Source organism: Nematolebias whitei, chromosome 14 (assembly GCF_014905685.2).
Source record: "Nematolebias whitei isolate Nwh7 chromosome 14, NemWhi1, whole genome shotgun sequence".
In the NCBI taxonomy this organism is placed as follows: Eukaryota; Metazoa; Chordata; class Actinopteri; order Cyprinodontiformes; family Rivulidae; genus Nematolebias; species Nematolebias whitei.
The window spans coordinates 9,766,282-9,780,496 of NC_056511.1; the positions used below are offsets into that span (position 1 = coordinate 9,766,282).

The 14,215-nt window shown below is 38.2% G+C and overlaps 1 protein-coding gene across 3 annotated transcripts in view; it reads right to left on the bottom strand.

The window, feature by feature from the left end:
* larp1 (La ribonucleoprotein 1, translational regulator) overlaps positions 1-14,215 on the bottom strand; it is a 69,367-nt gene that overhangs the window by 37,961 nt on the left and 17,191 nt on the right. For all 3 annotated transcript variants that reach the window (XM_037687821.1, XM_037687819.1, XM_037687818.1), the window contains exon 2: positions 2,014-2,078. In XM_037687821.1, coding sequence (XP_037543749.1) covers positions 2,014-2,078 — 65 coding nt within the window. The remainder of the gene's footprint in view (positions 1-2,013; positions 2,079-14,215) is intronic.

Consider the following 14,215-nt stretch of genomic DNA (forward strand, 5'->3'; position numbering starts at 1 on the left):
CTTTTGTTTTTTTGAATGTCCAGAGGACCAGATTGAACTTTTTTGGAATAATCAATAACTTGTCAAATTCAAGAAGAAATTGTGGTTAATTTGTTTTGAGTGTAGTACCTTTTTGGACCACCTGATGGCAGTATATGACTGAACCGAAGGATGGAAGTGAGGGAGCGAGCAGCGTGTCTCTAAGAAAAATGGGAGGGAGGCCTCTTGACGCGACATGGGCTCTCTCTTGTTTTTTTTTGGTTCTCAAAATGGCGGACGCTCTGTGTGGTTTGAGCTCTTTAGTAGGGGTGCAGAAAAAAATCGATTTTTTAAAGAATCTAGATTCTTATTCCTGGTGATTCTGAACAGATTCTAAAGGCCCATAAATGGATTTAAAAATGCATTCAAAGTTTTACATTTTATTCCGCTCCTACTCCCGAGCGTACTGCATATCGCATTACGTGTCCGCTCGGCCGCCGTAGAATTTTGGCCGTGTAGGCCACCGTACAGCAAGCTAGTTAGCTAGCTCCCTTTATCTGAATGGAGCCTGCTAGCATGGAGGAGGGGGACAGCGCGATTCAACCCACTTCTTCATCTTTAAAAATCATTTCAGATCCTACAATGTTACGGGGGAAGACGGAGCTGAACAAGAGCACGGTTGTTTACAAGAAGCGTAAAATAAGATTATACGGTACAGTATTTTGGAAATACGACAAAATGCGCAAAAGATGAGAGCGAAGCAGCCGACCAGTGAACTCTGCAACAAATTCCCAGGCTTCCCCAAAGACTGCAAAGATTTCGCTCTCCATCTCCTGCTATATCACAAAGGATGTACAAGCAAACGGCTCAGTGGAAGGTGAGGGGTTTAGTTTTATTTTTAATACGCTGGATCCAATGTACGTTATTACTTCACGTAGCTTTGTTGGTTTTTTGGTTCGTTTTTTGTTGGGGTTTGCGATAAAGCAGCACCACAACTTCACCATGAAAGAACGAATGGGAGAAGCTATGATGCAGCTGCAGCTCAAAGGTAACTCTTATTTCTCATATTATATTAAAACTTATAGACAAGTTGTACAAAAAACTCAATGTCATTTGTCTTTTGAACAGGATGAAGAGACCAGATGAGACGCATCGCTTGGAGTCGGTTCTAAATGATACAATTTATGGTTTATAAATTCGAGCTCGGAAGAGTTTTTGTGCAGATTTGCACAGGTTTTTAAATTTTGTTAACGATTTACCAAATATGAATCAATATGGTTACGACTGTACAGTCTGTATATTTCATATTAGGTTAAGTTTTGAAAATAGAGCAACTGTTAGAGCAATATGGTAAAATAAAAAACTGTGAGGTCTGCATTTTATTTTGAGCTAAAGCTTAATATACTATGGTAGACTGAAGTTTGTTTAATTTTGTATTTAAATATTTTTAATCATTTGTCTGTGATGGACTGGAGACCTGTCCAGTTGTCCCCCGCCTCTCGCACAGTGATGGCTGATATGGGCGCCAGTGATACCAGTGACTCGTAAAGGAAGAAGTGGGTAAAGATGATGGATGGATGAATTATTTGTTCCTAGATTATTTATTTATTTATTTAGAAAAATCTAGGCAACTAAGCTAATTTAATACAGGTAATTTAAGTTGCAGAATGTTTTGCACTCCTGTATTTGTTTCTATTTTTGGTATAAAATATAAAATGATGCAAAAAGATTTGATACAGTAAAGAACCTAAAATTATTGTTTTAAATAAATGTTCTATTTGTTTACATTGTTGTTCTTTTCAGCTTGTCAATTACATAATTCAAACAAAATTTATGATCATTTCAATAGAAAAATCGTTTGAATCGAATCGTGACAACAAAAATCGTCATCGAATCGCCAGACAGAGTCGCACCCCTACTCTTTTTTGCAGAGAAAAACAACTTTTTACACGAAGGCACGGGTTCAACCGTGAACGAGGACTGTTAAAGACTTTGTAGTCCTGACTTCACGTCAGCGCCACTATTAAACACGGAGGCACAAAAACGGAGCGTTACCTTTCCTCCTCGTCTTCCTTTGGGTGGATGCCCAGCTTTCACCACCTTGGTCGGTCCAGTCGGCTCTGAGGGGAAGAGAAAAAAATGCCAACGTTACAAACATTTAACAAGAAGTTCCTACAACAGCAACATGTGGAGAGACGGCAATTTCATCCGGTCAAAAGCAGGTGCAGGGAAAAACAACGATAAGGATCAATATTAAGTGGAATACAAATGTATTAAAGGTTGACGATTACGTTTATGTATTAAATGCACAATTCGAAAGAGTGATGCTTTATCAGTGGAAGGTCAGTGTGTCATGAGTCTACTTAAAAAACAGCAAAACCTCCTGAAGTGTGTTTTAGTGTTATTAGAAATAAATGAACTATTAAAGAGAAAGACTGAGGTCACTGAAGAGTTCAGAGAGTCTAAAAGTCTCAATATCAAACAGCGTGTTGTTTACACGACTCCTGATCTTTGGACCGTGTCATTTTCAGCCATGAAGTTGAGAAATAGTGTAAAGAGAAATTAACCAACTTTTGGCAACCGCGTTGCTTCATTTTGTTTGACGGACTGTTTCACAGCAATTTAGTCTCCAGCAATTGTTTCAATTTCTAAGAATCTTCCTGCTTTAATAGAGAAGAACATAACGCACCAGGATAAGCCGAGGGTGGTTGTTTGGGTTGGGTTTCCTTGGGCGTTACAAGGAGATCACGCATCATAAAGGTCTTTCAAAAGAATCGTCCTGATGCAAGCTCAATCATCCAGGTAAATAAATAAACTTAAAAAAAAGAAGAGCTAAAACAGGTCATCTGAACAGATTTTTCTGGGCTGAAAAGTTTCGTCTTTCACCCGAAAGACTTCATCAGTCTGAGGCCTGCCAACCAACGCCGTCACATAAATAGCACCTTTTTAAAGTGGTTACTGATGTTCTTCAGCGGGTGTTCGGTTAACGTCCAATGGAAATGTAAAGAAAATACAGAGTTCACATATAATGTGCAACACCCTCCAAGTCAGAGTAATGCAAATTTCCAGATTAGGCCTGTCACGAAAACAAAATTTGCTGGTCAATTGTCTCAGAAATTATTGCCATAAATGATAATATTGTTTGAAATTTGACATTAGTAATTATTATCAAATTTAAGAAGAAATGTTGGTTAATTTATGTGTGTAGTACTTTTTTTTTCCCCACTGGATGCCAGTATAAGACAGTTTGAGCTGAAGGATGGATTGTGAGGGAGTGAGCAGCGTGTCCCTTTAACAAAAATGTGAGGGAGGCCCCTTGACGTGACATGGGCTGCCTTTCGTTCCCGTTTTTTTGGTTCTCAAAATGACAGACGCTCTGTGTGGTTTGAGCTTTTTAGTATAGCATTTGTCACACAAAGCTTTTAATAAAATTTTTTTTAAAAATCAGTAAACAAGTTCTCAGCTTCTTTTTGCAGAGAAAAACAACTTTTTAGATGAAGGCACAAGTTTTAATCATGAATTTTGGAGCTTTGAAAAGACGGAAGTTGTTGTTTAATGCGAAAAGAACCAAGTAGCAGTTGTTAACAACTTGTTATAGCTCACCTTTATGACAAACCAGACAGGTATCAACGTAAAAAGAAAAAGAATCTCAGTGAACAACTTAATATATATTCCCAAGGACCCCTTAGTTGCCCAACAAGGTGCCCATTGTAAAAAACAATGACTTCAGCACTAAACAGATCCTGCTCAGGACATGCAGTTTATACTAGGGAATTTATAACAATCGCAACATGATAAAACGAAGATTTTCTAATCGCAAAGGCTAAGATTTGACTGGTCACGTGATCTGGTTACGTGACTTGCGAGTGAGCGGAGTGGAGCAAAGCAGGGCAGGAGAAGTCAACAGTGCGCTTTAACCAGTTGCACAATGGCGTCAGGCTCGGCAGAAGCTGACACACCTGAAAGTTTGGTACCAAAGAGCGGCAGCACGTCTGTTGTTTGGAATTATTTTTTGCTATGAAAAGAAGACGCTGCACAACGACATGTACCAGCCGACAGGGATCATTGACCGAACTGTTCAAAGGTATTACTCCGTATGAACAAAATTCAAAACGGCATGTGGAAATAACTTGAGCACTAACGGAGTTTAAAGCGAAACACATGATGCCCATTAATATAGTGACCAGGCCCGGGTTTACAGCTTTGGTATAAACACAATGGATAAGCGGTACAGAATGCCCTTGAGCGCACACTTTAGCAAAGTTGATATCCCGGTCTGAGCTATACAAAAATAATGCAGAAACATCTCATTAACATCTCCTCCTACATGTCGCTACGTGAGTGCAGCTACAGCGTGCGCTCTCAGGACATTATTACCTGCAGTGTTCCCTCAGTGAGAACTGAACTTGGAAAAAGGGCCTTCTTCTACTCCGCTCCCGTTTCCTGGAATATCTTACAAAAACATCTGAAGCTCTCGACCCTGACCTCTAAGTGGCTTTAAAAATCTATTGGACTCCTGGCAAGGACTAATGCAGACATGTTCCAGTTTTTAGTTTTCTACATTCGCCTAATAATCTAGCGGTTTGTGTTACATTTTTGCCATCCTATTTGTAAAAAAATATATATATTTTTTTTAATCTGTATGCCTTTTTATAAACTGTCTTATGTTGTCGCTGTTGTGCATTGTTGTCATCACTCTTTGTTGAAATCAGGTCTCTCTTGTAAATGAGTCCTCAAGGCTCAATGGGATTTACCTGTCTAAATAAAGGTTGAATAAAAAAAATAAAAAAGAAGAGTTGCAGCTGAGATGAAAACAGTGGTTTTTTGCAACTGAAACCGACTGATTTATTGCTTGTGTTTGTTGAAAAACACACGAGGAGAAGAAGACAATGAAAAATATTTGCACGTTAAATCGCAATCGCAATATCGAGGTTAAAAAAAAATGCAATTAGAATAATTTCCAAAAATCATTCAGTCCTAGTGGTACAGTACCTTTTGTTTGTTTTATTTTTGTGATTTGGGATCTATTTTTGTATTTTTTGTTTGTCTTTTTTAATCTAAGAGAAAGAAAAAAATAATTTTGTGGATTAAAGTTGGACGCCTTTTCCCATTCATTTTCAAGTATCTTTCATTTTCCTATGAGAACAGGCTTCTGTTGTGTTTGTTAAATATTGTAGGCATTTCTTCCAGGGTTATAAGCATAACAGAATTATTTCACATTTACTTAGTCTGTTTGTGATGTAAACATAAGGTGCTTGCTTCTTTATTTGATTTAGTCTGGTGTGAACACACGCATGACATTTCACAAGCGAGGTTTCGACTCGGTCATTCGTTGTTTTTGGACTCGCTGGTCATTTTACTTGAATCGTTCACGTTTGACTTGATGGTTACTGAAATCCAGTCTGGACCTGGATCTCTTCTGTGTTGCCGTTTTCTTTAATGTACTTGCAGGTTGACTCCAGACACCAGTCGAATATTTAACCAGGCAGAAAGTAGATACAGGCTGTGAGAAAACCAATTATAAATGACATTTGAAAAAAGAATCAGGAAATTCTTAAAAAGTGAGCACCAACTTCTCAGCTCATATCCTGGCTTTCTGCCAAGCTTCATAAACTTTCACAAGTTTTTACCTAAACCTCTTATGGCTGCAGAATTATAAAGAGCAAGTACGGTCTCATTAAAACTGCTGCAGTTCATGAGTTTGCTTTTTTTGTGTCAAGTTCACGTTTAGTTCACTTTGACTCACAAATTACTCAAAAAAATATAAAACTCTTAACTTTGAACATGAATTAGTGAGGGACTCTGGTTACTGTTGCTTGAAAAATCACATTTAAATGTGATTTTTTTTTTATCAATACATAATGCACCTCTGATCACTATATATTGTAATGTACAGTAGTCCCTCGATACTTCATGGTTTGACATTCACAGACTCAGTCGTTCATGGGTTTTCAATGCAAGATTATACACAACGCATGATTGTCAACTTTAATATTACTCATGTGATTGGGTCGGTAAAAAAAAAGTTAACGGGAGCGGGAAAAAAATTACTTCGGACAGGCACCGCCATTTTGTAGTTTTCTTTCAATAAGCCTACACTGTAATGCACGTCAAAAGAACTACACGGCCCAGAAGCCAACAGTGCTTCTGGTTGCTGCCTTCTGCCAAAATTCAAAGAACAGCAATGGAGGGAGCAAACACTAGTGGAGAAACTGATGTGGTAAAAATAGTTTTGCAACGCAAACTCAGAAGTAACGATCTATATATTAAGCTCAAAGAATTGAAAGGAAAGTCGCAAATAATCCTGAAGTTGAGTTTAGCCAAGTTGTAGTATCTTCACTGGTGAGTACCCATATAAAATTTTGCAGTAATGTACAGTACATACAGGTGCTGGTCATAAAATTAGAATATCGTGAAAAAGTTGATTTTCTTTCAGTAATTCCATTCAAAAAGTGAAACTTATACATTATATTAATTTATTACACACAGACTGATATATTTCAAATATTAATTTTAATGTTAATGATTATAACTGACAACTAATGCAAACCCCAAATTCAGTATCTCAGAAATGAAAAGGTTCAATATTGAAGACACCTGGTGCCACACTCTAATCAGCTAATTAATTCAAAACAGCTGTAAAGGCCTTTAAATGGTCTCAGTCCAGTTCTGTAGCTACACAATCATGGGGAAGACTGCTAAACTTGACAGTTGTCCAAAAGACGACCACTGACACCTTGCACAAGGAGGGCAAGAGACAAAAGGTCATTGCTAAAGAGGCTGGCTGTTCACAGAGCTCTGTGTCCAAGCACATTAATAGAGAGGCGAAGGGAAGGAAAAAAACGAGGTAGAAAAAAGTGTTCAAGCAATAGGGATAATCGCACCCTGGAAAGGATTGTGAAACAAAACCCATTCCAAAATGTGGGGGAGATTCACAAAGAGTGCACTGCAGTTAGAGTCGGTGCTTCAAGAACCACCATGCACAGACATATGCAAGACAAGGGGTTCAGCTGTCGCATTCCTTATGTCAAGCCACTCTTGAACAAGAGACAGTGTCAGAAGCGTCTCGCCTGGGCTAAAGACAAAAAGGACTGGACTGCTGCTGAGTGGTCCAAAATTATGTTCGCTGATTAAAGTAAATTTTGCATTTACTTTGGAAATCAAGATCCCAGTGTCTGGGGTAAGAGAGGAGAGGCACAGAAGCCACGATGCTTGAGGTCCAGTGTCAAGTTTCCACAGTCAGTGATGGTTTGGGGGTGCCATGTCATCTGCTGGTGTTGGTCCACTGTGTTTTCTGAGGTCCAAGGTCAACGCAGCCGTCTACCAGGAAGTTTTAGAGCACTTCATGCTTCCTGCTGCTGACCAACTTTATGGAGAACTTTATGCACCTGCACACAGTACCAAAGCTATAAGTACCTGGTTTAATGACCATGGTATCCCTGTTCTTAATTGGCCAGCAAACTCACTTGACCTTAACCCAACCTGGGCTTTCATAACACCTGAGCAGTGCCACAGACTGATTGACTCCATGCCACGTCGCATTGCTGCAGTAATCCATGCAAACAGAGCTCCATCTAAGTACTGAGCGCTGTACATGCTCATACTTTTCATGTTCGTACTTTTCAGTTGGCCAATATTTCTAAAAAATCTTTTTTTTTTAAATTGGTCTTAAGTAATATTCTAATTTTCTGAGATACTAATTTGGAGTTTTCATTAGTTGTCAGTTATAATCATCAACATTAAAATGAATATTTGAAATATATCAGTCTGTGTGTAATGAATGAATATAATATACATGTTTCACTTTTTGAATGGAATTACTGAAATAAATCAACTTTTTCACGATATTCTAATTTTATGACCAGCACCCGTACATGTATGTTGTTAAAACTGCATAGGTTTAAGAGTTTAGAACATTGTTAAGAACGTTGCAAGAATGTAGGGTTTATAAAGCCTTAAAATATATATAAATCCTAAAATAAATATAGCGTTCCTACTTCACGTTTTTCCCACCCATCGCTGTGGTATCTGGAACGTAACACCCACGATAAGTGAGGGACTACTGTATATACACATTTCATGTAATAATCACTTTAACAAAATGCTAAAAATGGATTTTAGATTAATGCGTTCACAAGAATTAATAAAACACCAAATGAGTAAGGGTTTGTTGTTGTTATTTTTTGGACTGGATCAGTCGACACCTCCCAACAATGACCAGAGGTGAGTATGCGGTACGTTAAAAGTACTAAAAGAAAACCCAACAACAAACTATTACACATTCCAGCAGGCTAGCTTGTTAAAGATTTGCTACTTAGTATAAAGTCCCCCACGTCCTACAACCAATTATTTTTGCAAAGATGCACAATGACTAAATTTTCCTGGCTGCATTTCCCTGAGAGCTTCTCAAATATAAATATAAAATGTCCACTTTTACCAATATTTCATGTATCAGAAGTATTCTCTAAGCAGGCTGATGTAGAAATTTAGCACAAAGAAACAATTTTGTGCTTAAAAAAAAGAAAAAAGCAAGCACTAAAGAAAGCAAAATAAACCCACCAGTATTTAACCCGTCTAAGCTGCTTAGTTTGAGCAGAACAATAGTTTAAGTAAATATTTCGCAGCTACCCCAGAGTGCATGGCTTACAGGTTTCGACATGCACCGTATACATAATTAACCATCCGGTCGCCGTCACTACGTGTTGAAACGTACACACCTCTTTGGTTTTTGTTACAGACTTTCAACGAGGACGTTTCCAAAACCCGATCACAAGAAGTGTGACAAATGATGAAGCATTTTGCTCAGCCTTTCTGCACCGTCACCATGACTAAGCACTTTTCGGTTAGCAGACCCAGCTTCCCCTCCTCTTCTGAAATGTATCCTTGAGCCCAACATTCATCTGTCCCCATGTGTGTGACTTTTATTGTCCACTAAGAACAAAATCTAGATTTTTTAAATAATGTTATTATAAAAGCCCTCCAGGAACTAAAATTTAAAGTCATTTAATACTTTTATATCTGTCTGAGGTATCTTTAAGACTGTTCGATGGACAAAACCTATAATAAACTATTTTTTTCAGCGGTTACGTACGGTAGCTGATTTCCCCCCTAAAGGAACAGTTATAGAGAAAGTTAAAGGATAATTTAAGTCAATATAGATTTATATCTCATTCTTAATTGAGTACACTTTAATGTTAGTCTTTTTTATTCTGAACCTTGCACAATAATTCAATTCAATTCAAAAATACTTTATTAATCCCAAAGGGAAATTAATTGTTGTAGCTCATCTTGGTTTCATTAGAGTTGTTTTAGATGCTGATGGTTTTGGGCAGGAAAGATCTTTTGTAGCAGTCCGTCCCACAGCAGATCTGAAGAAACTGGCTGCAGATGCCATCTGTCCACCCAGACCCAGCAGACCTCTGTCGGTCCTCTTGGGCAGCAGGACTGCCTGACTGCCGGGCAGAACTCCTCCTCGAAAGATGGCCGTTTCTCCCAGCAACCTGCCGAGCCGCTGTCGCCATGAACTGCAGGTGTCGTGGGACGATCTCGGTCCTCCCGCTGTCAAGAGCCACATTTTCCGCTACCTCTAAGTTCTCGGCAGTCAGGCACTTGAGCACCGCATCCAGGTAGACTGTAATGCATCCACAGCACCTCCTTTTCAACTCATTTGGAGTTTAGGGCTGTAGCTGAGGTAACTGAGTTTTGGAGATATATTAATCAGCAGCTCCCAGTTGTAGAAAACCACCTTGTTGTTATGGTTACACATCATAACAAATGTCCAAAAGTAAAAAAGGTTTCAGTAAAAATCCTTCCAGCGGCACAGCATCTGAATTAATCATCCGAAGAAAAAAAAAAAAGATTTACATCCAGAACAAAAGAATAATTAAAGTTTTCAAAAGCAAAATCTCAGAATAAATGTAAGATAGCTACTCCAACATGCAGCCATCTGGAGCGGCGCAATTCTGGAATAATAAAGTATATTTTCTAGTTTCTAGCCAACAAAAAATAAAAACATCCATAAATGATGGTTTTATTGGTATTTTATCTTTTAATTGCTAGTAAGCAAGAAAAAATGTAAATTGGTTATCCTGCTGTCACAAAGTTAAACTAAGTTAGCACTTATATATGTTTTGGTGCAAAATGATAATCAAGTAGTTGTAGACGAGTTGGAAGTGGGTACTCCGGTCCCTGAAGCAGACCAGTCAGAGTTAAATGACTTTTTATTGAAGGGAATCAACTTTATAAATTACATTGTGTTTAAATAAGACTGCAACACACTCATTTTGTCACCAGTTTTCATTACATGGCTGTTAAACGGTTTAAACCATTGATAAGTTGATCAAATAAATCAGCTACGCGAGTAACTAAAACGATTTCTGGTTTTGGAGAACAAAGACCACCAGCCGCAAGTCAAACTGAACCACTTTCTCAAACTTTGACTGCGTACTAATTAAATTTTTCAGTCCATCAGCCACTGCATCAAATGCACAATCAGCTGTTGTTTAGTGATCAACAGCAAGTTTTGTGACGTGCAGAAACGTGGGACTGATCAGCTGAGCTGCACACGTTTAACCGTCCACCCATGAGTGTATGTGCAGCTCACGGGACTGATGTGCGCCGGCACATCAGATGAGATCAGATGATAAGTTAAAGGTCAGAGGAGCGCCTCTACTATAGGCCGATGCCCCTGAGCAAGTCATACGGTCAGCAGCTTATTCACATAATGCATTTATTCCCAGAAATCCTCTTTGTGCATTAAATGCTGAGACTGTTTTACTATACTTGCAATTACTTACAATAGCAGTCATTTGAAAATTTTCACCAAATTTTATAACGTTTTATACACTTGGCTATTTCTCAAAGACGGGTTTGTGTCAAGTGTTTAAGAAATGTATAAGAAACCTATTTTAAAACATGTGTGGATATGGGTCCTGGGACGGTAATCTTGCTGCCCATAAAAGCTCCTGGATTCTGCATGAACGTACACAAATAAATAAATAAATCAAATAACAGTGACTGTTTTACACCCAAATATTCAGACTACCGGTACAAACATCTTGCAGTACACCGATGTCCCCGTCGCTCAAGGATTTGAATAGTGAATGTATGTAGTTTTTGAGCAGAGTGTTTTTCTGGACTGGAATTAAACAGGGAATGCAAATAAACCTAAATGTTTTTGATGAAAGATATTCACGTGGGTAGAAGTTACACTGTGTAGAAGAACAGAGGTAGGTTTTGTTTTTCTTATCCAAGGCGAGCAGAGGGAGCAATTTTATCTGCCCTCAGACTCCATGGCGGAGCCAGGGGGTGGACAATGGTGGCCTCGGCCACCGTAGATGAATTCTCGGCCACCCCGATGTATAAGGAAAACTATATTTTAAAGAAATATTAAAACTAGAAAGCATAGATTTCTCAAATCAATCAATTTTATTTATAAAGCACCTTTCATACTAAAAGCAGCTCAAAGTGCTGTACAGAACTATAAACAATAAACCCACAAAATAAAAGCAAACAACACACACAAAATAAAATAAAATAAAATTGTATGGAAAATGTATAGATTGAACAGAAATGAACCAGTTCAGGAAAGGCAGTTAAAAAGATGGGTCTTGAGCCAAATGATCAGGGTGACCAGTTTACATCAATATATGGCGGTGGCCATCTTGGATTTTGACGTGGCAACCCAATTTTCGATAGACTTTACACCATATGCGCCAAACTCAAGGCCCGGGGGCCAAATGTGGCCCTCGTTGACATCTTTTCTGGCCCCCAAGATGACATGTGAAACATAAAATACTTCTATCTTTTGAATTTTTCCAGTAATCTTTGATTATGATGTCAAAAGCACAACAGAGAACATCAAATGAGACCAATCAAACTCTTGTTGAAGAACCTGTGACCAAGAAAAGATGTTGGGAATCTGATTTGAGTTAATGTAGATTCTGAAATTGGTCCTTAGTTTGAAAAAGGTTTTAATTTTGTCCCCCTTTTGTAAGTGAGTTTGACACCCAGGCCTTACACGTAGATGCAGCCACACCAAAATGGAAGACAGTACTTCACCTTTTTTCAAGTTATCTAGTTTTTAAGACAAAGGGTATTTCCAAGTCTCCTCTTTGCTTCTCGAGCGGGGACAAACAAATCGCACAAACTATGTGTAGGCATGACATGATAACAAATTTTACTGGGCGATTGTCTCAGAAATTATTGCGATAAATGATAGTTTGAAATTTGACAATAACAGGTCAGCCTGTTAGCTTAGCTTGTAGCTTAGCTTCTCAGCTTGGCTGCTTTTAACGATACAAAAACGCGATTTTGGACGGTTAAAATGGATTTTAAAGAGAAAAGAGAAAGGGAAGGGTCAGTGAAGAGCACTGGTTTTGTCATCCATTGTCTTCGGTAGAAAGAGAGAGACAAAGAAACGATAAGAGCCGATGAATGAAAAGAGGTCGATCATTTTCATTTATCATGCGATTAATTGATTTATTGTTTATTGTGACAGGCCAAACCATGTGTGTAACTCAAGTTATCAAGTTAAGAAATTTATTGTGTTCATGCATTTTTCTCTATGTTGTCGAGACATTATTTGAACCAGATTTCTTTGCTCTAGCCAATTTTTATTCCTACACAACTTGTCTGTAGAACTCGTTTAGCTGATTTGTTCTAAACAGCTGCAAGCCTGGTGGCGTTGGAGCAACCTGCCTTGACAGGTTTTGGCGAGAGTTGGCTGTTATCTACGCGTTGTGCGTCTTAACTGGATGAGCCCTGATAACGTGGTCATTTCTGTAAAACCCAAGGATGACTCAGGTGTGCATGAGCCTGTATTATTGAAAAATGGTACCAAGTATCAGAATTATATGAAGCAGAAACAGAAGAGAGAACGGAGCAGAAGTGCAGATAAGATAAGATTCCTCAGGAATAGTACTGTAAGAAAACTGGAATTTTTTAGTGTTTAGTCCCACAAAATAACCAAATTAATGAAGATTAACGCTACAACAGTCAGGAATCTAGCACTTTAGTGCTCACAAAAAATTAAAGCCTCGTTCTAGACATGCATTTCATCATCAGTAACAAACCTTTACCTTATCTCACCAGCAGCTCTTTCACTCTTTGTGTATTTTTGTACTAACAAAGCAAACATTGACCTGAAACACAATCCGACATGATCAGCGCAACGATGCAGCTCCCACTTAGCTCACAATGTAACAATAAGCCAGCTTTAAGTCAGACTTTAACTTTAAACAAGCTGCTAAGCTCTGAAAATGTAATTTATCCTCAGTTTGAAATATTGTTTCAAATCATTTGAATGTAAAGTAGTCCCTCGCTACTTCGATGTTCGTTTATCGCGAACTTGCTCTTTCGCAGTTTTTTTTGATTGGACATGACAACTGGCTGATTGATGGATGAGCCACACCATCAGAATGGATTGTTTATTTAAAATCTATTCTAAATGATTTAGCACATGCTAAATCATTAGGTGCAGGGAGAAGCTCTCTGTCATGCCCAATTTTCTGCTCTGTGCTGCAGCAGTTTGTGAAGGTTAACCCTTTGCTGTCCAGATGCACGGATCAACTTTTGTCTTCCAACTTAACATTCAAAATATGTTGCATCGTTAAACTGTCATAATCAAAAAATATAAGTGTTAAAAGTTATTTTTTATTATTTTAGAACTTGTGTGCAGTTGTTACAGTGTAATTGATCAAGAAGTACATTTCTGCTCTGTGCTGCAGAGCTGAAGCTGCGCGACACCTTTTTGATGTCCTGCTGCGCTTCTCTTCTCTACAATTTAAATACTGTATAATATATATATATATATATATTTTTTTGTTTGTTTGTTTTTGGGGGGGTGCACCAATTGCAGTTTTCTGGCCGATCACAGATTTCTAAAAAGTCTGAGCTGCCGATTCCGATTTGATCCGATACCAATTTTGTTTTAGAAGTGACACAGTCAGGTGTTATAAAGGTCACAATGCACCTTTAATTTTCCAATAATATTTTATTGAAAAACATATCCTTGAACGGTATCCTAGAAACAATACATACAAACTTGATTTAACGGGCCATGAGGTAGTGCTCTGAAATATAAATGAAGTTCAGACAATTGTTGTTAAAACTAAAAAAAAAAAAATTGGTAAAATCGGTTTCTCGTGCAAGTATCGTCCGATTTCCGAAAATTAAGGAAATCGGGACCCCTAAATACACACACTAGAATAAACTACTACTACTTGAACTACTATCCCTACTTCACAGTTTTCCCACT